The 23151-nt window shown below is 41.8% G+C and overlaps 1 protein-coding gene across 2 annotated transcripts in view; it reads right to left on the bottom strand.

Moving 5' to 3' along the window:
• Nucleotides 1-23151, bottom strand: part of fat4 (FAT atypical cadherin 4) — a 434764-nt gene that overhangs the window by 67358 nt on the left and 344255 nt on the right. For both annotated transcript variants that reach the window (XM_086009513.1, XM_086009521.1), the window contains exons 9-11: nt 21449-21699; nt 6251-10609; nt 440-544 (exon numbers count right to left, since the gene is read on the bottom strand). In XM_086009513.1, coding sequence (XP_085865639.1) covers nt 440-544; nt 6251-10609; nt 21449-21699 — 4715 coding nt within the window. The remainder of the gene's footprint in view (nt 1-439; nt 545-6250; nt 10610-21448; nt 21700-23151) is intronic.

Here is a 23151-nt window from a genome sequence, read left to right on the forward strand (position 1 = left end):
AAAGTAACAGTAATTCAGCCACCTATTCTGAATTATATAGGAATCAGCCTGAATTGCTGGTTGGAATGAAGCAACAATCATCCAAACTATAAGAACAGTTTATCAAAAGGGACCTTATTCAAATGCTACCAATGTAAAATGATTTAGGCAGATAATTAATGCAAAATAGCTTGTTTAAAACTGCAAAATTAATGGATTAATTTTCAAAGTTGCTATTTTTAGCAAAAGCAAATGTAAATTGGAGAACACCATTTTATTAATACCCCAGAGAATGCAAAAATAAGAGAAGGCCATTTCATCCATTCAGCTCACTCTGTCATTCAGGGCCTGATTCAGGTAAAATAAATATGCGCATCTTAAGAAAACTGTTGTAAACAGACTGTACCTTCTATTTGCGTATATACATACATGCATGCATGTCCATACTGTTATTCCTTACCAAACGGACAGTGGCAGTAATAACCATCAGCTTGATTCTGGCAGGTTCCTCCATTAAAACAGGGGTTGCACTCACAGTAGTTAATGGTAGAATCACATGTTTTACCTGCAGCAAACAAAGGAAAACACAAAATGCAATGTACACAGCTTATCCCACTGAAGAGTTGACCTGTTCAGAGTGTGCTCGCCACTCTTAAAATGCTGAGATTTTCAAAACTTTGTTTTTATCTTTCCCTCATTTATTTCCTTGAATGCCTGTTCTGGTAAATGTATAACAATAAGGTCCAGCTGCATTGTGAGCTCCTCTCAGTCTCTACCTTTGTGCCCAAATATGCAGTTCTCACTTGATGATAATCTACTATGCTGTTCATCTTTCTTCTAGAGCCTATCAAGTGTAAATAGCATCCTCTAAATTGTTCATTCTATCTTAATTGGAGCCAAAAAAAAGTGCAGTTATTCCAAATAAATGAGTTTATTGTCATTTACTGGTACTCCTCCAAAACGTGTATAAAATGATAGAAAATCTGTATACACTAGTTGATGTCTTATGATATTGCTCATGGTACCAAGGGTATTAAGGGATACGGAACCAAGACGGGTAGTTGGGAGTTAAGATACAGGCCCGAGGGGCTGAATGGCCTACTCCTGTTCCTATGGGTAGTCTAAGGTGTGGAACAGATAGTGATGTTTAGTATTGTCTCATTTTGAACCGGGAAGTGTGGCACGGTCAGGGGCCTAGGTTGTGGACCAGAGTACTGACTTTGAATATTGAATCTTTGAGAGAAGCAGGGGCATATCTATTCAATAGCAACGTGGCAAGCTGTTATGGAGACTTTGGTGAAAGTTTTTTTTCTTGAATCTGATTTTCAATCAGGAGTCTGTATGTCAAGAGATTTTTGCTGCTTGTCCCATCAGAAAATTGGGATATGTATTTAAAGCGCTGGAATCGTTTTTGATCAACAGCAAGAATGGTCATGTATGGCGCATGCCATGATAAGTAAGCCCAACTTTACTATCCAATACTTTATTAGACTGATGAAGTGGTAACATTAACATGCCTTCTGGGAATGACACACACATTGACTGGTAGTCTACCATTCTAGGACTGGTAGTCTACCAGTGTGCTATACACAAAGTGATCTTGGTACATTCTGTGAGTCTGCTACTCATTTGAGCTTCCTCATTTAGACAAAACTCAGGTGCACAGTGTAATCTGGGGAATGCAGCAAAAATCAAGTCTTAGCTTTCAGAAACAGAGGTAGGTTTGTGCAGAAGGAGCTCCTTGGAGGCACTTCTAAAATACTACCACTGATTTTATGTTTATTTCAGAAGTATAGCTTTCTTATTTTTTTAAATCTTATTATTTATATATTCAGCTGGACCAGAAATAAAAATAATGGTAAAACCAATTTGAAATAATAAATGCAGTGATCTGAAAGCCTTTCAAGTGGTTGCTGCTTTGTATATTTCTGTAGGCTCTTTGTTAATCTTCATTTCAGTAAAGTTGCATGGTTATATTGCTTATTTGAACCAATGAGAAAGGCATGACACTTGAGTTTTTTTTGTTAGACAGATTTCACGTGCCTCCCATAGATTTCATGTGTCATGTGTACATGCCTTTAAATTATATACTAATAAATCTTCCATGCTGTTTTTTACAGTGAATTGGAGGATACATGATATGCTGTATATAATGATTGCATGTCAAATTACGACTTTATTACAATGTATTATAATGGCTTGGGGAAATCAGCACTATTCAAAATACAATTTATTTCAAAAATAACAGATTGCCCCAGCTCACTACTAGGGAACCACTTAAATGAATACCCCCACTCCCTTCCTTTGCCATGACTGGGCACCAGTGATGATGGGGGTCCGGTTGAGGTGGGGGGAGAAGGGGATTTCTTACAACGGTTTCCTCAATAGTGGGGAAACCTGTTTTTAATTCAAATACTTATTTTAACTAATACTCACTGCTAGGGAAATCCTTTCAACAAATGCCCTGACCCCTCTTCATCATGACTGCCCCCCTCGCTTCGCCAGGCTCCTCCTCTTCGTTGTAGTGCCAAACGCCATGCTTCCAGCTAAAAACCGGCCTCAAAGTTTTTCAAGTGCTTATAAAATCAGTCTTGATCAGTTCGGGTCAGGGGTTGTGGCTGTGGTGGTGGAGAAGGGGGGTGGGGCGGTTCAGTCATGAAGTAGAGGTGCTCAAGGCTTGGGTGAGAAAACATGTTGGGGAATCCGGTCTTTTTGGGTGTGGGGATGAGGAGCTAGCAGCCACGAACAATTCCAGGAGGAGATGGCAGCCAGCAACCGGAGGCCAGATTTTCAACCTTCCAGTTGCAGTTCCAACATAGGTGGCACTGTGAAGAGTAATATTACTTATCTTGAACATGCAGCTGGGCAATCTCAGTTACAATTAAGGATCAGAGCCACCCACCTTGAAGGTTATGCTTCAAGGGCTCAATCAGAGGCAAGTAAAGTTAATCAAATAGTACATACACAACTGGAATGTCAAAAGCTGCCTTTCCTCTTTAAATATGCTGACTGACTTGCTCTGTATTTCAAGCTATTTTCTGTTTTTACTTTAGTAAGATTAATAGCTTAATCATAACAGACCAGTTATGATGGAAATTATATGATGGAAAGAGTGTGACAGGAATGTGTTACTTGACAGGAAGTGTGTGGATATAACATTATAGATACATAGATGCTATAGACGAACAATGTGCGGTGTTATAGCATCTCGCTCTGTGTATATATAATTTCCCCCGTCTGTAGCACAAAAAGTATGTAAAATCATCAAATTTAATGGAGACCCACACAGTATGTTATAGCAGCCAACAAAGATCCTGTGTGGAGGCACAATTAATAAATGTTCTAAAATATTTTTTTTAAATGAATGTTCGTGTATGGGCCAAGTAGATAAATTAATGGCTACAAAATTTTAACTAAAAAAAATGACACCACACAAAATAAATTAAATAGGTAAAATATAATAGGTCAGAATTTACTTTAGCCAGTGAACGAACACCAGGGACTCGATCTTGCATGTTTAATTTCCATGAGACTTTGCCCTGCAAGTTACTGTAAGTGGGAGATAGAAATAGCGCGGCACCCTCTACAGAGCATCTGGGACCTGTGCAAACAATGTATCTCCTTAACCAATCAGATTGAAGTATTGTGAGCTTAACAGTACAGAGCCTGAACCAGGAAGTGTAGGTTAGAATAGTGAATTCAATGTCAAATCAGGTACAGAAAGTGAAATAAATAGAGGGAAAGAAAGATTTGATTAAGAGAGAAAAAAGAGAAAAAAAGTTTGTAAATTTAATTACATTAAAAAAAAATCTCCAACAACAATTAAAAGCTGAAGGAATGAGACTCCACACTTGTAACAGTTAATATTCACTGCCAGAGAGGTTGTTTGGCAGTAATTAAGACATATCACGCCATTAAAAAGGGTACCTAGACTGAAATGGACAAGCCCTAACTTTCTGTGGTGAATTTAGTTCATATCTACCATGCAAGTACAGGAACTTCATGGTGTTCAATGCATTTCAATGGCGAGTCAGACAGCGAGATGCTGGTTTTTGCGAAGATAATGGCGGAGCGACGCACCTCGGACAGCAAATTCCGGATTTTCGCGTTTCACATCTGCCCTTGCCTGAAGTGCTGTGCGATTTGCGCATAAATAATGGTGAGCACTGTTTGCCTCACTGTTATTTTGACAGTAAATTCTGGCCCTATATGTGCTTTGCTAAAGTTTATTTATTCAAATGTATAAGTCCGATTTCTTAATTTGAAAACAAACAATTTAATTAATGTGCATTCTTTTACTGTAATAAAGCATGAGACAGGAAATGAATAGTTCAAAAAAAGGCCAGGCAGAAAAAAATGAACACCCAACTACTGTATGTTAAAAGTCTATTTACTTTGAAGAAAATGTATCTTTTTTAAACAGAGGACAAAATGTCCTAAATCATCATTAACTAACTCAACTCTGGGGCATAAGGGTTTAAGCTTTAAAATGACATTGGGCTGAGGTAATCTCTTTTGATTATCCTCAGCCCAAAAAAGTAGAATAGGTTAACTGAAATGAGGCACAATGCAGCTGGCAAAATATAATCCATCATAATGAGCGGTAGATTTGCTGGACTGTGGATGAAAGGCATATTGTTTCTATCTATAGCTGATGAATACTAAACTTCAGGTTAAAAATGTAAAAATTCTAGTATGTGCATATGCACATGAACACTTACCATCATTAAATAAGTGAATGATTCATTCAAAAGAGTCATAACATACATCCCCAAGAGTTAATAAAAATAATTAGAAGAGTTGTGTATATAAATTATGTAAATTCTGATTACTTGATCTGTCATGTTTGTATGAAAATGCAATCTTACTACTTTTCTGTACATTTCAGCCATTTATGGGAAGACTGGAAAATTGTACATCATGATGGCTTACTAACACAAATGCTGCAAACTGTGCAACTATATATTGCCACATGTATTCCTGTACCAAAAATATGTCAACATTTTTTTTGGGGGGGGGGGAACAAAAAGTCTTGTTTTACATTAAATACTCCTAATACAAACAATGGGATGTCTGGAGATTTCAGATCGCAGGTTTTCTGAAGACCTTCATCCCTTTAACTTTTGAAAATTATTTCCTTTTAGAGGTACAGCAATGGTTTACAATTAAATAATAGCATCAACTTGCTTATTTAAGTTCTGTGCATTTTTTGAGGTGCTCAATAAAAACCCACAGTATTCTAAAAGGACCGCACAAGCATAATCAGGAGTAGACATAGGCTTATGTTGATAGAAACAATTTGAAAAATCAATTCCTTATTATCAAACTCTAGAAAATTATTATTTCACTGCAAAAGAGAATTGCTGAACCAAACACTTAAAATTAGCTAGGGTATTTAAATCAACATGATTTAATTCAACACGTTATACTAACCTCACTATGTTAGAAGGGTCTCACTTTAGCAATGATTGCCATTGTTAAGATTATTCTATCTCTTGCGCACTACATTCTGGCTGCCAAGTCTTTGCCAATGCTGTCTTATGACCAGCCATTAGGAAGAATGTAAGAACAACGTGAGGTGACCACCATTCCTTCCTTCCTGCTCTGTGGGGAAGTGCGTTACGTTTACTTTGCATCTTGGCCTATAGCGTAGGTAAAGATGGAAACTCACTATATGGGAAATGGTGGAATTATCACCCAATGGCAACCACACCTACTCAATTTAGATAACTTAGGTAACTTTCTCTTCAAATATATTTGAAAAGTATCTTAGTATATTAGCACATTGATAGGTTTTAGTTTATTCTCTGCCACGTGTTCTTTTTTCCCCCTCTTTAGGCCTCCTGCACCATGTGCCAGCCTTCAGGAGAGAGAATGAGCAGCAGACCTGCTACTGGTGTTCTGTGACTGTCACCCAGTGACCACCCTAAGGAAGTATGTAAGGGTGGCCAAGACTGGCACTTTCTGTGATTTTCCTTTACTCTCTTGGGGGAAACACCTTGCTTATGTTTGACACATTCCCTTGATGGCTTCTCGGAGATGAGGAATTAACCACGTGGACATTCGACTACGTGGGCTTGTATCACACAATCTCTTGCCACAGCGCAATGGGACCATCAACTGCCTAAAATGTTACTTATCAATGTTATTTCTATTTTAAACACAAAACATCCAAAAACCTTAACAACTACTTTAGGCAAAATGTAATGAATATATTTTATAATAACAATCAGTGAATAAATTATTAAAAGAGGATTCCTGCAGTGAATACCTGTATATCCGGCTTTACAAGCGCAGCTGAAACTTCCTGGGAAGTTCTGGCAAGTTCCACCACTTTTGCAGGGATTTGACTGACATTCATTGATGTCCCTTTCACAAGCCGTGCCCATGAACCCTTCAGGGCAGGTACATGAAAATCTACCTATTAAATTGTGGCAAATTCCACTATTGTGGCAAGGGGATGGAAGACACTCATCTATGTCAGTTTCGCAGACGTGTCCAGAATATCCTGGCAGACATCGACAGATGAATGGTTGTAGAGCTGTATTGGCCACAATGACCACTGGGACGCTTTCCTCACTTTGCAATGTTGGACCAACGGCTAGCCTTTTCACACAGCTTCCGCCATTCTGACAGGGATCATTTGTGCAAGGGTCATGATCCACTGAGTTTATTTGCACTCCACTCTGTCTGTATAAGGTTTCCTTAATGGTCTCAAAAAAAGTGGCTACCCCACTGGGGCTTACATATTGATTACTAAATCGTTTCACAGCTGCCATTATGTATGTTTTCTCGTCCTGTTCATAAACACCATAGATCTGCACTGCAGTCCCCATCCCTGCTAGCTGAGAGTTAGCAATGCGTAGGAAATGATGGTAGTGGTTGGTAAGAAAATCTTTGATAGTTGCAACATTCAGGCGAAGAAGGACACTATTATCTATAGTCACGTTGTTGAACCCCATGAAGAAAACATGGACATTGTTGTTTACAGCACTGTGTAAACCGTCACTACTACGGACAATCAGATCAAATGTTCCATCTGTTGACCTTGGCTGGGAATTTAAATTGCATGTACCTGCTGGGATGCTAAAAAGAGTTGTAGACCCTGTAGTCAGAATACAGCGGAAAGTATCCAATACATCTGGATCCTGTGGCTTCACACTGGCCAAAATGCCACCAGGAAACAGATTTCCAAAATAGTGAACAAATATCTCCACTGTTCTAGGCTCAGATGGATTGTCATTCTCATCATGTACTGTGACATGCACAGTTCCTGTGGAAGACATCTGTGGAGTGCCAGAATCACGAGTGACCACTGACAAGTAGAAATCATTGATCTGCTCTCTGTCAATTTCTCTGGTTGTAGTAAGGATCCCTCCAGAGCTAAGACTGAAGTAGCTGGTAGCAGGGCCTGTGCTGAGCAAATGGTAGGTGAAAGGACCTTGGTTTGGAGGAAGGTCTGGATCAGTGGCATTAAGTGTCATCACTATAGCCCCTGCACGTTGGTTCTCCACAACTTCTCCACTTGTGGATGTTAAAGTAGGTCCATTGTCGTTAATATCCTCCAGGTTGACAAGTAAATAGGTGCTGCCTGTGGCTGAAGGCACTCCTGAATCAACAGCCAGAACGGAGAGGTTGTATACGGGTATGAACTCACGATCCAGTTCTGCTGCCACTGAAACCTGTCCAGTTTGCAAGTCAATAGAAAAGGCACCCTTTTCATTTCCAGCTCCAATGTGATAAGTGAATCTGCTCCAACTGGGAACAGAGTCAGAGTCAAAGGCACTTACAAAAATGACATGAGCTCCGGGTGCAGCGCCCTCATTGATCTGTACAGAGTACTCCTCAGATGTAAAAACAGGAGGATCATTGGCATCCAGTACAGTAATATTCACAAAGACTTCATCAACATCAAATCCACGGATGTTTCCAGCATTCTTAGCCAGAACCTTCAAGGACATTTTTTCTTCCTTTTCCCGATCAAGCTGCCCTGATACATACATTTGGCCAGTCTTTTTGTCAATCCTGAACCCTTTCTTTCTGCTTTTACCAAAAAGTAGGTAGTTGACTTTTCCATCATCCCCGAGGTCTCGATCACTTGCAAATACTTCCCCAATAGCAGTACCCTTTGAAGCAGCCTCTGAGATCTCAAAGGTATACTGTCTGGACACAAACCGTGGGACATACTCATTCACACCACTGAGCTGCACATAAACATTGGCAAAGCTAAAGCGGTCCTCATCTGGGACATTAAAGGCTTTCACATACAAATGATAACTCTGTTTCGTTTCAAAGTCCAAAAATCCTTGCGTTGTGATGACTCCAGTGTTTGGGTCAATGACAAAAAGATCACTGTCAGTTGTCTCAATTGCATAGGCTATCACAGCATTACCTCCAGAATCTGCATCTGTGGCATTTAACTGAACTACTGTTGTACCACTTGGGGCATTCTCGGATATAATTGGAAAATACTCATCTGGACTGAACAGTGGTGCATTATCATTTGAATCAGTGACATGAACAGTAATGCTAAGGTAGCCAGTTCTTTTCACCCAACCACCATCTTCAGCACTTATGGTCAATTCATGCATTTGCTGAGACTCATAATCCAGTTGTCCAGCTAGAGATATGGCACCAGTTGAATTAATAATAGAGAACAATCTTACCTCATTTCCTTTAGAAATGTTATATCTGATTAACCCATTCATATCAGCATCTTCATCTCTGGCTGAAACTGTTCTGATGACTGTTCCAGTGGCGAGGCTCTCAGGAACAGTAATGCTGATGTAGCTCTGAGAGAACTGAGGCGTGTGCATATTCTCTTCCGTTACCAAAATGCGGATAGTGGATGTTGCGGACAGTGGGGGATTACCTTTATCCATGGCTGTGATTATGATTAAGAACACTTTATTCACATTGGCTCTCAGAGAGGAAGCAACAGAAATCCAACCATTATTTTTGTTCAGTGCAAATTGATTTGAACTGTTTCCACCAGAAATGTGATACTCTATTTCTGAATTCAGGTTGTAATCTTTGTCATCCACTGCAGTGACTTTGATTAACCTTGTGCCAATCTTGACATTCTTAGTAACAGGAGTAAAGTATTTTTCAGATTCAAACTCTGGTGCATTATCATTACTGTCCACAATGTTGATAATGACTGTGGTTTCACTCATCAAGGGAATTCTACCTCTGTCTGAGGCCGTTACAATAAAACTGTGCCTGTTTATATTTAGACTGTTAGAACCTGTGGAATTGTGATATTTTACATATTGTTTGGTACAGATCTCTCCTGTACTGGAATTTATCCAGAAGAATTCTGACTGTGATTTAATGAAGTAAAATACCTGACCATTAAGCCCACTGTCAGGATCTGCAGCTACTACCTGAGTAACTCTGGAGCCAATCTCTGTGAGCTCTGGGTAATCTAGGTAGTATGAAGGTTGAGTAAATCGTGGGGCATTATCATTTACATCTGTCACAAAAACAGTAATGTCTGTATTCACTGTCCACCCAGAATCATGGGCATAAACTTTGACTGTGTAGCGTTCCACATCTTCGCGATTCAGAGGCCTGCTGACTGTGATATCTCCGGTCTTTGGATTTATGGCGAAGGGAAGACTTCCATCTGTTATAGAATACCGACTAACAGCGTTCACTCCAGTGTCTTCGTCTGAAGTGGTAACACGTGTCACCGTGTAGCCAATAGCAGCATTTTCAGGTACTTGAGCACTAAATATCTGTGAGAATCTCGGAGCATTGTCATTTTCATCCAAGACATTGATAATGACTTGGCACAAAGAGCTCCTTGAAGAAGCTCCTTTATCAGTTGCTTGTACAGTTAATGTGTACTGGGTGTTCTTTTCTCTGTCCAATTGCCCAGTATTTCTGATCTCACCAGTTTCTCTGTTGATGTTGAAATTATTGCCTTTGTTACCATCCACTATGGTATATTGTATTTGACCATTGGGCCCATTGTCCTTATCTTCTGCTACAATAGTGGTTATTTTGTGTGAGAAGGTATTCTCCATTATATTAGCTGTGAAAGGATCCTGCTTAAAAACCGGTGCATTGTCATTGACATCTAGCACAGCTATATCCAATTTCTTATAGGAAGAAAAGGGAGGAAACCCCATATCTCTGGCTTCGATCCATAGCACATAATTCTGAACAGCTTCAAAATCTAATAGCCTTGTGAGAACAAGTTTCCCCGTCAGCTGATTAATATGGAAGACATCACCGAGGTTACCACTGGCTATATAGTAGGATAACGGCCCCCTTACGTGGCTCCTTGTGGAAGAAGCTGACACTGTTGTAATATAGGTATCAACCTTCTGGTCTTCTGGAAATATAAAAGTCTGTTGCCCTGCTTTGATTTGAGGAAAATCAGCCTCATTTCCAAATCTCACTGTCACAGTGGTGGAGTCTGACATTGGATACATTCCACTGTCTTTGACATTAACAGTAACAGTTATGTCAGTGCCTCCAGTTAACTTTTGGGCAGCCATGATAGCACCACGGCTTGGATCAATCTGGAATTTTTCCACATTTCTTCCCATCAAGGAATACTGGAGTTCTGCATTGGGGCCTCCATCAGCATCAGAAACTGTCACAGCAAACACAAATGAACCTGCATACAGGAGAAAAGGGAAATACATCAGGAGATTGTTTATAAGCACACAATTCAAGTAGATCTGCTATAAAACATTACAAAGATATAGCAATCCTATCAGCTGTTTTGTATAGGTTATACTGGAAAATCATATGGTCTAGAAATTCGCAGACTTACTGTTCTCCGTTAAGGCCCATTTCTGGAAAAAAAAGGCGCCCGCCTCTGCTGCGCTACTCGACAGTCACCATTTTGGTGAAGGCCATAGAAATGTAAATCAGCAGAGCGTGATGTGTGTCGGCAACCCATATTTGCAAACGTCGACATTTTCGCTTACTTTACCGCCAGGTCCTAAGTGCACACAGTAAAGCGTGCATGAAGCAGCCCTGCAGAGATGCTGTCAGTGCTTCTTAAAAGGGACACACACAACTTTCAGGTAAGTTTGGATTTAAGCTTTTGAGCTTTTTTTTATATTTTATTGAAAAAGTGGCTTGGTGCAATTAGATGCTAAAAGTTTTTAAAGTGTGCAGAGAGTACTGCTGGATGCTTGCAAGGCTTCGGATGGTAAAGGAACCCCTCTGAGAAGACAGCAAATGCTGGAAATACTCAGCAGGTCAGGCAGCATCCATGGAGAGAGAAACAGAGTCTCAGAAGTGCCTGATCTGCTGAGTATTTCCAGCTTTTATTTCAGATTTCTGCTCGCAGAGGGAAGAGGAAGCTGCAGAAGAGGATGATGCAGAAGAGGAAGACGTAGAGGAGGAGGAAGTGGAAAGAAGGATGCAACCCAGACATCCGGGATTGAATCATCCGCCTGCAGTACCAGTGACCACAACCCCAATTTCCCTTTCAACATTTGTCCCACACCTTACCTTCCCTCTGTTACTGACCGTCACAGCGTCCTCTTGACCACAATGCTGAAATAAAAGCCAACACAAAACAAACTTTCCAATCTAACTTTGTACATCTATCCATCCAATATGACATCAAGAAATCAACCTTGTGCATTTCCTTAGTGACTGCTCTTTTGTGTGCCTTTGCCTATCCTACTGATGTCACCAGTGCTATCCCAATGGCTGCAGAATGGCTGGTGGAAGGCTGCTGACTTTCAGTGGGGGAGACTGCAGATAGCCTTGCGGGGCGACCTCTAGGAGCTGGTGACTGGGAGTGTGAAATCGAGAGATGGTGTTCCTTCTTCTTCTTCTTCTTCTTCACTCTCTTCTCCCTCTTCTTGGTCAACCACTGGGCAGGCTGGTTTCCTTGGGTGTGTGAAATGATGAAGGCACAAGGGTAGAGTTGTGGTGAGGGGAGTGCAGGAAAGCAAGAGGTGCATGCTAGAAAGAGGATAACATATGAGGATACCAGCATCTTGTATTTTTTTAGCTCTGCCACTGGACAAGGGCTCAGCCAGGCCCCTACCAAGAATGGCCAGCACCTTCTCCTCCAAGGGAGTGAGGTAAAGCTAGGAATGGGAGGTGTGCCTCGTGTTTGGTGCAGATTGTTGGTAGGTGAGTGATGGTGGCGAGGGGAGGGGGTGGGGGTCGTGCAATGAGCAGTGTGCGAGGCTAGTGGGGCATTTGGTAGGAGACAGCTTTTGAAGATGCATTCACTGACCTTGACCACTGGTCTGAGGGCATGAAGCTTCTTTGGACACTGGAGCCAGGCTGTGGGGGTGACATGGCTGGCAGTGATGGCCTCGGTGATGTGGTTTCACATCGTTCTTTCTGGAGGGCCTCCTGATCCCTGTGGGTAGAGGCCCTCTCTTGCAGTGTTGACCCCCTGCACAAAGTTCGAGTGCTGCGTGCGAGATCCTGGGTGCCCCTTCCCTGGCTTGTTGAGCCATTTGTGTTAGTACTGAAGCACTTTTACCATTATTTTAGGTGCGGAATGCAATTTAGCTTTAAGGGGTGAAGACTGCTATTTGGGAATTGTTTTTAATGTTTATTTTTCTCCAGAATACAGTTGAGCTCTAAGGGCTAAAAAGTAACTATTTTAAATGATTTTTATTTTGTTTATTTTAGAAGGCATTTCTCATTTCTCCACTGCTTTCTAAATTGACAGCCTTGCTTTAAGACAATGCTGTTCTTGCTTCAAGGCTGCTACGGCCATGCTACATTGGGCCTCCTGCTGAGAGTAACGCTGGAAAAAGAGGGTTGCACGGTAAGTTTAGCACTGCGCTAATTTAAATTAGCAGACAGCACAAAATGCTGGTGCTACCTGCGCTATGAATTCGGGCGGCCGTTAACTTTTGCCCGCGGTGGTACTGGCAAGTTTCCAGTGTACTGGAATTTCTAGGCCTATATATCTCAATAGCCAACATCAAATATCTTTCTGGTGGTGGGCATTCAATGAAAGGAACTACTGTCAATATATAATGGCCCATATTTTCCTATGCCTACGAGTGTGTACGCGCTGTGTACAGACCCGTAGGGACATCGCAAGTGCCCGTTTCAGGTATGTGAAGCGCATGCGCTGAAAACCGGCATTTCCGATCTGTCAACAATCCTCTTGACAGATCAGATGCCTGCCCTGGAGAAGGGCCTTTGTGGGTGGAGAGTTCCGCTTTCTGCAGAACCTCCGCCCGCTGAAAACCCTTAGAAATCTTATGCCGGGCAGCATAAGAGTTTAAAAAAGTAAACAAAAATGTTTTTTTCACGAATTTATAATTTAAAAATACTTTTAAAAAAGGTAAGTTTATAGAAACATAGAAGATAGCAGCAGGAGTAGGCCATTCAGCCCCTCGAGCCTGCTCCGCCATTCAATGCGATCATGGCTGATCATCCAAATTCAGTACCCAGTCCCTGCTTTCTCCCCATACCCCTTGATCCCTTTAGCTTTAAGAAATATATCCAACTCCTTCTTGAATATATTTAATGAATTGGCCTCTACTGCCTTCTGTGGTAGAGAATTCCACAGGTTCACCACTCTCTGGGTGAAGAAATTCCTCCTCACTTCTGTCCTAAATGGCCTACCCCTTATCCTTAGACTGTGACCCCTGGTTCTGGACTCCCCAACCATCAGGAACATCCTTCCTGCATCTAGTCTGTCCAGTCCTGTCAGAATTTTATAAGTTTCAATGAGATCCCCTCTCATTCTTCTAAACTCTAGCGAGTACAAGCCCAATCGACCCAATCTCTCCTCATACGTCATTCCTGCCATCCCAGGTATCAGCCTGGTGAATCTTCGCTGAACTCCTTCCACGGCAAGAACATCCTTCCTCAGATAAGGCGACCAAAACTGCACACACTACTCAAGATGTGGTCTCATCAAGGCCCTGTACAACTGGAGCAAGACATCCTTGTTCCTGTACTCAAACCCTCTCGCTACGAAGGCCAACATGCCATTTGCCTTCTTAACCGCCTGCTGCACCTGCATGCTTACCTTCAGCGACTGGTGCACAAGGACACCCAGGTCTTGTTGCACTTCCCCTTCTCCCAAACAATTGCCATTCAGTTAATAATCTGCCTTCCTGTTTTTGCCACCAAAGTGGATAACCTCACATTTATCCACATTATATTGCATCTGCCATGCTTCTGCCCAATCACCCAACCTGTCCAAATCATCCTGGAGTTTCTCGGCATCCTCCTCACAGCACACACGCCCACCCAGCTTTGTGTCGTCTGCAAATTTGGAGATATTACATCTAGTTCCCTTGTCTAGATCATTAATATATATTGTGAATAGCTGGGGTCCAAGGACCGATCCCTGCGGTACCCTACTAGTCACTGCCTGCCACTCGGAAAAAGACCCGTTTATTCCAACTCTTTGCTTTCTGTCTGCCAACCAGTTCTCTATCCAGGTCAATACCTTGCCCCCAATCCCATGTGCCTTAACTTTACACGCTAATCTCTTATGCGGGACCTTATCGAAAGCCTTCTGAAAGTCCAAATACACCACATTCACTGGTTCTCCCTTATCTATTTTACCAGTTACATCCTCAAAAAATTCCAGTAGATTAGTATTTTATCCCCGCAAAAAACATTAATTATTATTTTTTTAATTAAATTTTTTGTATAAAATATTAAATTTAATGTAATTTTAATTCATTTTAAAAACATGGTGGTTTAAAAAAAAATGTATTTAATGTTTTGATGTCTTTTTTCAGTGATCCCCATTCATATATTTGACAGGTTTACCTGTCAAAAGTATGAAGGGTGATTCCCTTCTCCCACTGGCTCACCTGGCAAACGTGATCCCAGGGACGCTTGCGAACTGCCTGCGCTCCTGGGATACCTGGGCTTCTGCACGCGCACATCAGGAGAGGCCCAGGAATGGAAATGGCCGGACCTCGGGAGCCCTCAGGTAAGGGCGGAGACTTTTTCCCGACAGGCGGCATCCGCACACAGGAAGCCTCCTATTGGAAATTACGGGCCATTGATCTTTAGTACAGTCAAGCCACTATTTGCTTGCGTCCTTGGTCTTATTTACTCAGTTTATTAAGTTCAATAACATTTTTTTGTAGCACATCAGTGAAAAATGCCCCAGCTCAAAAGAATCGGGTTTGGAAATAGTCAATGAATCCCCGCAATGACTGGGTTTGTGCCCTGACTGCTGACTGAGGAGATCTTGGTTTACAAACACAATAGACACCCATAGCTCTGGGAACCATAAATTAATTTTTGAACAAGCGACAAATTAGGACAATGCTCACGGAACAAAAGCTGGAAATGAAAGGGCTGTCGATCAGCATTTGAGTAAGAAATATAGGTTGACAGTTTCAGAATACAGAGTTCAAGCTTTGAAGCCATTCTGAGCAAAATAAATGCATCCACTTATTCACCCCTGAATCCTACCATAAACAGCGATGACTGTGACAATGTGATCAGTACCGTGTCTCTTTCCTGTAAAAAGCCAGCATGCTTTCAATTAACAATATGGGGCATGAAATGAATTGTTGAATGAGGTATGTTAAACTCAGGAGTGAGAACAGCCAGTTTGTTACAGGAAATGGAAATAATAATCTCCTCTAATAGAACCTTTAAGATGATGAGCACTGGTGGTGAAAATTCTAAATATTTTGTTCCATAGGTTTTGCTCTTGATCACAAGAACTTTTATTCATGTGCACAGCAATAAGACAGAGGTACAATGCCCTGAAGAGAAGGCCAACAATGCAAAGAAGTGCACTGCTCTTTGTGAATTACATTAAGGGGGTGAAATTTCCCTCATTTGCGCCTCCCCAAGGCGATAACCGCACCTTCTGTGGGAGGTTAGCGGCGGCGCCACCGGGTACCGCCCCGATCTTCTACGCCTGGAGATCATGACGTCATCTCCGGCCGCAGTGCCCCGGTAGTGTCTTGGGAGAAAAATTCCTCCTCGCACCCCGCAGCAGCGCTGAGCGATGTTACCGAACAGTGAGGCCGACCGCTCGCAGGGTGCAACTTAAAGGCGTGGTGGCCGGCCGACATGAAAAAAATTGCCGATTTAAACGCGGGCTGAGTGACGTGAACGGTCAGCCCGGCAATCAGCTTGAGTGCTGGGCTGAACGCGCGGCACTCCCGCACCCCGGTGCTCCAGCAGATGCCAAACAAAAATGCAGAGCTCGCAGTGGGGAGCCTTTCCCTTTAATTGAGGGAAGAGCCCCTGCAACGCGGCAGCGATCGGGACATTCCCCGCCTCTTGCACTCCAAGAAGCAAGTGGAGCATTTGATTTAGCTCCACTTCCCTCTTGGAGCAAAATTGGGAATTTCTCAAATGTTTGAAAAGGTTATCGCCTGGCGCTAAGCGCTAACTTTTCAAACATTTTTGACTTAGTGCCCCAAATGGCCCTCATGGGGAATTTCTCCCCCTAAGACTTGCTAGCAGTATATAATTAAATATATTACTCTGGGTTCATGAATGCAGTGGAAAATCAAGTGCATGCTCATTCTTCTTATGTAGCCAGTCTCAGTTCTAAAGCCAGATACAATCTGGTAACCTGTGACATAAAGTTAGTACAAAACAAGCCTTACTAGCTAGCATGCTTAGAAATAGTTTGTGAGAATGCTGATGACCAGTGGAGACCAGTCTTGTGGGATACATTTCCGAGACACTGGAACTGGCCAGATGAACCACAATAGTCTTAACCGGTCATGTACATTCCTGTGTTTCTAGGATAGAGGGAAAAATGCACATTTTATAGAACTATGGATAACTGGGAGTGATTAATAAGTCTAACTTAATTGAGGTTTTAAGATATTATAAATCATAAGAACAATGGTCAAATGGTTTTTATATCATCCGAATCTCGAGATTAAATTACAGCCTATCTCTATCATCTTTTATTTTTCATAATCTGTTGTTTTGTAATCTCAACAAAATGAAGCCAATGCTGAAAAGCAGAGCTGAAATGGCGCACACTGGAAGCTATGAGAATCTGTTGTGTTCTCATTGCAGAATAATAGTCAAATGAGAGTACAATAAAGAGTACAATGTATTCTTGGGGATACCTGAGTGTATGAGTTACAATCTCATTTGGGAGATGGGGGATTCAATGGCATCATGTTGAAAGCAAGACTTGAGAGGTGTATAAACATCAGCTGAACCCCAAAATGAGATTTCTGCCGTAAAAATTACTCCAGGCTATCTATGTTATATATTGCGAAGTTCACTCAGTATTGGGTCCTCGTTTTGTTATGTCAGTTGTTAACAAGTAAAATGTTCTGTGCCATTGATGATTTCCACACTGAAGGATTAAATGATTGTGATGTAACCACTAAAAGGTGCCAGCCTTGGCTCAGTGGTAGCACTCTTGGTCCTGAGTCAGAATGTCATGACTTCAAGTCTCATTCCAGAGATGTAAGCACATAATCTAGACTGACACTTCAGTGCATTACTGCGGGAGTGCAAAAGATCCCATGGAATTATGCAAAGAAGAGGAGGGGAGTTCTCCCGGTGTCCTGGCCAACATCTATTCCTCAACCAACACCATTGCTGTTTGTGACCTTGCTGTGTGCAAACTGGCTGCCATGTTTCCCTACATTACAGCAGTGGCTACAGTTCAACAAGTACTTTGTTGGCTGTGATATGCTTTGAGGAATCCTGAGGTCATGGAAGACATTACATAATTGCAAGCTCTTTCTTTAAAAGCTTATTAGATGACAATCAAAAGTAAATTCCCAGGAAACAATACAGGTTAGCATGTATTATTTTACAGTTCTTAAACAGAATGATAAGGGCATAGTACATATTATAAGTAGCTAGTTTGGGAATGTGTAGAGCAGAAAGTGGTGTTGTTTTGCTGCTTTACAATTGTCATTTTGAGCTAGTTGTCTGACATAAATGAAATAAGCAAGCTAGATTCACAGTTTAAAATGGTTTTGCTTATTTGAAGAAAATTCTATGGTAATATCAGTGATATATAGTTATATATCAGCAATACATCACAGGTAATTAATCTGGCTGGTGGCCAAAAAATTAAATTCTTTGTAATCTCCAATAAAAAACAAATTACTAAAGAAGGATGGTGTACATTAAAGCACCACTACTAAATCAACTTGTTTCTGTCATCCAGAGCAGATTCAAAACACAAATCATGCTGCCCATTCTTTGCCCATAAAATAATTAAAAGACATGACTGCAGGAGATGTCAAATGTGTTACACCATGCACTAATATATCAAAATATAGCATAGTGCAAATGTTTTGTGTATCTGCTTTGAGTCAGTATCTTTATCTATCTATATTAAAATGCTTTCAAAGATCATTAACAACAGAACACTTCTCCCATGATTTAGATTTCATTTATCCTTTGAATGTGCATTTACTTGCTTTTTCATGAATTAATGGATAGTCGCCATTTTTCTGCAAGGTTTTCTTGTAGTCTGTGCTACACCATTGTTTAATATCTGTTAATTTGAACCATTTTGTTTTGTTTTCATTTTTCCTTAATTTCGAGAAATGAAAAACTATATTTTGACATGGTCCATCTCCTTCTCTTCCTTTCCCTTCTTCTACTTCTCTATCTCCATTTCTGGGAATAGGCTAATCATGTCTACAACAAGCCCAACCGACTCCCACAGCTACCTTGATTATATATCCTCCCACCCCCTTCCTGTAAGGACTCTATTCCATTCTCTCAGCTTCTCTGTCTGCTCTGATGATGCCACCTTCCACACCAGAGCTTCCGAAATGTCTTCCTTTTTCCTCAGCAAAGGATTCCCCTTCACTGTGGTGACAACACCCTCGATCGTGTCCGTCCCAGTTCCAGCACTTCTGCCCTCACCCATTCTTCTCCCTCCCGGAACCATGATAGGGTCACCCTTGTCCTAAGCTTCTACCGCACAAATCTACGCATACAACAGACTATCCTCCGCCATTTTCGCCATCTTCAGCGCGATGCCACCACAAAACACATCTTCCTTTAACCTCCTCTTTTAGCATTCAAAAGGGACCGTTCCCTCCGTCACACTGTGATCCACTCTTCTATCACCCCCAACAGCTGATCCCCTTCCACCAGCACCTTTTCATGCAAGCACAGGCAATGCAACACCTGCCCTTTCACATCCTCCTTTCCCACCGTCCAGGGCCCAAACCACTCCTGGGGGAAACAGCGATTTACTTGTACTTCTTCCAATTTGGTATACTGTATTCACTGCTCATGATGCAGTCTCCTCTACATTGGGGAGACAAAATGCAGATTGGACGATCGCTTTGCTGAATACCTCCATTCAGTCCGCAAGTGTGACCTTAAACTTCCGGTCGCTTGCCACTTAAAATCTCTATCCCACTCCCACTCTGACCTCTATGTCCTTGGCCTCCTACACTGTTCCAATGAAGCTCAACGCAAGCACGAGGAACAGCATCTCATTTTTCTACTAGACACTTTACAACTTTAGCATTGAGTTTAACCACGTTAACCACCATTTTCTCAGACAGCAAGTGCTAGTAATGGAGGATGTCTGCACCAGAGCCACTGGGAATGGAGGATGTGTGGGCTGGTATTTGGGATGGGAATCCCCTATCGGCACATGGCCGGCAGGGTGGTCCACACCCCAGGAGTGTACCTGCCTTTCTTCTGCCGCATTCCTGGGCCACGGAAGCCTTCTCCTCCTTGCCAGATTTTCCATGCTTCCTTCCCCCTCTGCTATTCTGGTGCAATCATTTACACCTTTTCTGGACCCACCTTTTGTTATTACACTTGTTTCATTATCACCTCCTTTTGCCTTGCACCATCACTTTTGTCATTTAATCACTAACACAAAAGCAAGATACTGAGGATGCTGGAAATCTTAAAAACAACAGAAAATGCTGCAAATACTCAGCAGGTCAGGTGGAATATGTGGAGAAACAGAGTTAATGTTTCAGGTCGACGACCTCTCATCAGAAGGTCATGAAAGGTCATCGACCTGAAACGTTAACTCTGTTCCTCTCTCCACAGTTGCTGCCTGACCTGCTGAGTATTTCCAGCATTTTCTGTTTTTATGTAATTTAAGCACTCCTGCCCTTCACCCTATCACAGACCTCTTCCTTTTGTTCTTTTTTTGCCCCCTTTTCCATAGTTCTGATGAAAGGTCATTGACCTGAAATGTTAACTCTGTTTATCTCTCAACATCAAAAACAGATGATCTGGTCATGATCACATTGCTATTTCTGGGACCTTGCTGCGCGCAGATTGGCTGCTACCATTCCTACAATATAACAGTGAATACACTTTAAAAGTCCTTCATTAGTAGTAAAGTGCTTTGGGACGTCCTGAGGTCGTGAAAGACGCTATACAAATGGAAGTCTTTCTTTCTTTTACTTTCTTTCTCCACAGATGCTGCCTGGCCTGCTGAATGCTTCCAGCATTTTGTGTTTTTATTTCAGATTTCCAGCATCCACAGCTTTTGTTTTATATTTTGATGATATAGTTCTTACTTGGCAAAAGGTAACTCAAACATTTAAAAATAGACAAACTTAGAAAACATGCTTCAAAGACACAGAAGCTGAGATTCCTTACCATCTGACATGTTATAAATGAATGTTACAATGCTTCTTATTGCCATTAAAATGGCCTTAAATATCATCTTAAATGTTTTGTTGGTCTTGCTGCTTTGTGTGTAGTTATGGTTGGCCACTGTTATAGTGAATGGGCAGATACCTGTTTATACCTTTTAACAAAATCATCATTGATCCGGTGTTGCCAACTGTGAGATCAAATAAACAAATTCAGGGAGGAAGCAAGCAGAAGCTTAGATAAGAACCAAACTCAGCAACCATGCCTGACTATCTATTGCAATTGGACAGTTCACAGCAATGGAGCACTGGACTGTTGGGAATGAATTTTCATCTTTTATTTTTCAGTTTTCATTCAATTTTGATGGCAGGCAAAAGCTCAATCTTATGCCACGTATTTACCACTATGCTTATGGTGGTGTGGACAAGGCACAATTGAGAAGGCTGTTTTAATTAAACAGATTTAAGTTATGTATTTTCTTTGAGCATTCACCTAATGTTATTCCTCCAGTTGCGATGTTGATTCACAAATCCATTGGAACGTTGCTAACATATAGGCTGGCAATGCAACAAAACGTTCGAACTGACTAGCAATTTGCTAAATCAGTATGGATCATATGGTAGAACTAATACAGACCATATTTTACAACATTCTATTTCAACTGTTAATTTTATTATCATTGTCGAGAAAACTGTAGTTTTTTTCCCCCAATTGCTGTTGCAAAGCACCATCACAGCCACGATGGGCCAAATGGTCTTCTGGTGTGCAAATGCATATGGATCTATGACACTTCTTGTTGACCTGGGATGGTTTTAGAAACAGTTTTCGTGCACATTACTCTTAGGAAGTGAATCATTCAAAACACTGGAAGAATACATAGGTAAAACTCCAGTTTTTAGTCATTACCTTACAAAATACTGCAGCCTGTGATTTTGATAAAGTTGCTTACCTGCCCTTGTGGGTGCTGGAATGTGAGTAACATAAGGGAAATGCCGAAACCTGGGAGGGTTGTCATTGATGTCGGTAACCGTTAGAAACACGGTGGCTGAACTGGATGCAGCTTGAGGTAAGCCTCCATCAGTAGCTACCACTACAAGACTGTACATTTCTTTGCTCTCTCTGTTCAGCAGAGCACTTGTGATAATTTGTCCGGTAGATGGATTAATGGAAAACTGCGAGTTACCACCAACCAGGCTGTAGCTGTGAGAGGAAGGAAAATAAAAGAAATTCAGTCAGTGCATTTGAATTAATTCACACTTACCAGCCTCAGTAAAGTGAACTTGTGAAGAAAACAATGACTCTTCCCTTCCCTTCCTCGACTTCTCCGTCTCCATCTCTGGGGATAGGTTATCGACCAATATTCACTACAAGCCCACTGACTCCCACAGCTACCTGGACTACACTTCCTCCCACCCCGCTTCCTGTAAGGACTCTATTCCATTCTCCCAGTTTCTCCGTCTCCGCCGTATCTGCTCCGACGATGCCACCTTCCACACCAGTGCTTCAGACATGTCTTCCTTTTTCCGCAACCGAGGATTCCCCTCTACCGTGGTTGACACTGCCCTCGACCGTGTCTGTAAAGTCTGTGGGTTGTATAGCGAAGTAACACACAGACTACAAGAGTAACTTAAACAGGACTTTACTATTCGAAGGTCAGGGCGAATCTGCCCAATAAATTCTGCCACAGCACTTATATACCGGTGTGGTCACCGTCGGTATTACAGTATACAGCAGCCAGGATAAAGTAGTGCCACACCTAAAATAGTTCTCTTAAAGGTGGACGGTTACATACAATAGTTCTCTTAAAGGTAGACCAGTTACATACACTACAATCCTCCCTTTTTAGCTTACAACATACTTATTCCCCATTAACATAACATCATAACATATCCAACTTCATGTTACAACAGTTCACAGAGGTAGTCTCTGCGGAAACAGTTCACAGATTCAGTCTCTGCGGGAAACAGTTCACAGATTCAGTCTCTGATCTGGACTCGGTCCAGACCACGCCTCCGTGGTGTAGTCGGGTCACCTTGCTAGAGGGACTCCTCCCATAGTCCTTCCCTAGACTTAACAGCTTTACTTCCATCACTTCTGAACCAGCATTGCTGACTTTTTTTTAAAACAAACAAAAATCAGTTGGATTGCCTTGGGAAATTTTCCTACTTTCCAACTGATTTGGCTCCGTTCGGGGGACCACGTGTGTGATCGGGTAGAGGTAATAATGGTTCAGATGGTTATCATCTTCTGCTTCGTCTTTTCCTTTTTTGCTTCTTGGAGACTCTCGGGGCTCCATTGTCAGCTGCCAGCTGTAACGCCACCATCTCCCTATGTTCCTTAGACTTTAAGTGATTCATCCTGATTTCGGCACTTTGGGAGTTCTCGGCACAAGCTGGGCAGACCAGGTCCTCGTAATATTCAGTGTCACTCAACAGATCATGGTAATATTCGGTGTCGTCCTGAGCTAGGCCAGCGAGAGGGTCTTCTATTTCCTCCTTACCCAGCTGGACGTTAGCCGACTTTTGTTCCAAATCCCGACATCTGTCCTGAAGAGACTTCATCATGCGTTCAGATTCATCCCGCTTTTTCTGGGCTTCCTGCAAGTCTTTTACTAATGACCTCATTTGTGATTTCAATACTTCAACTTCATTC

Source organism: Somniosus microcephalus, chromosome 2 (genome assembly GCF_052327205.1).
Source record: "Somniosus microcephalus isolate GS21.2 chromosome 2, FLI_Smic_1.0, whole genome shotgun sequence".
Taxonomy (NCBI): domain Eukaryota; kingdom Metazoa; phylum Chordata; class Chondrichthyes; order Squaliformes; family Somniosidae; genus Somniosus; species Somniosus microcephalus.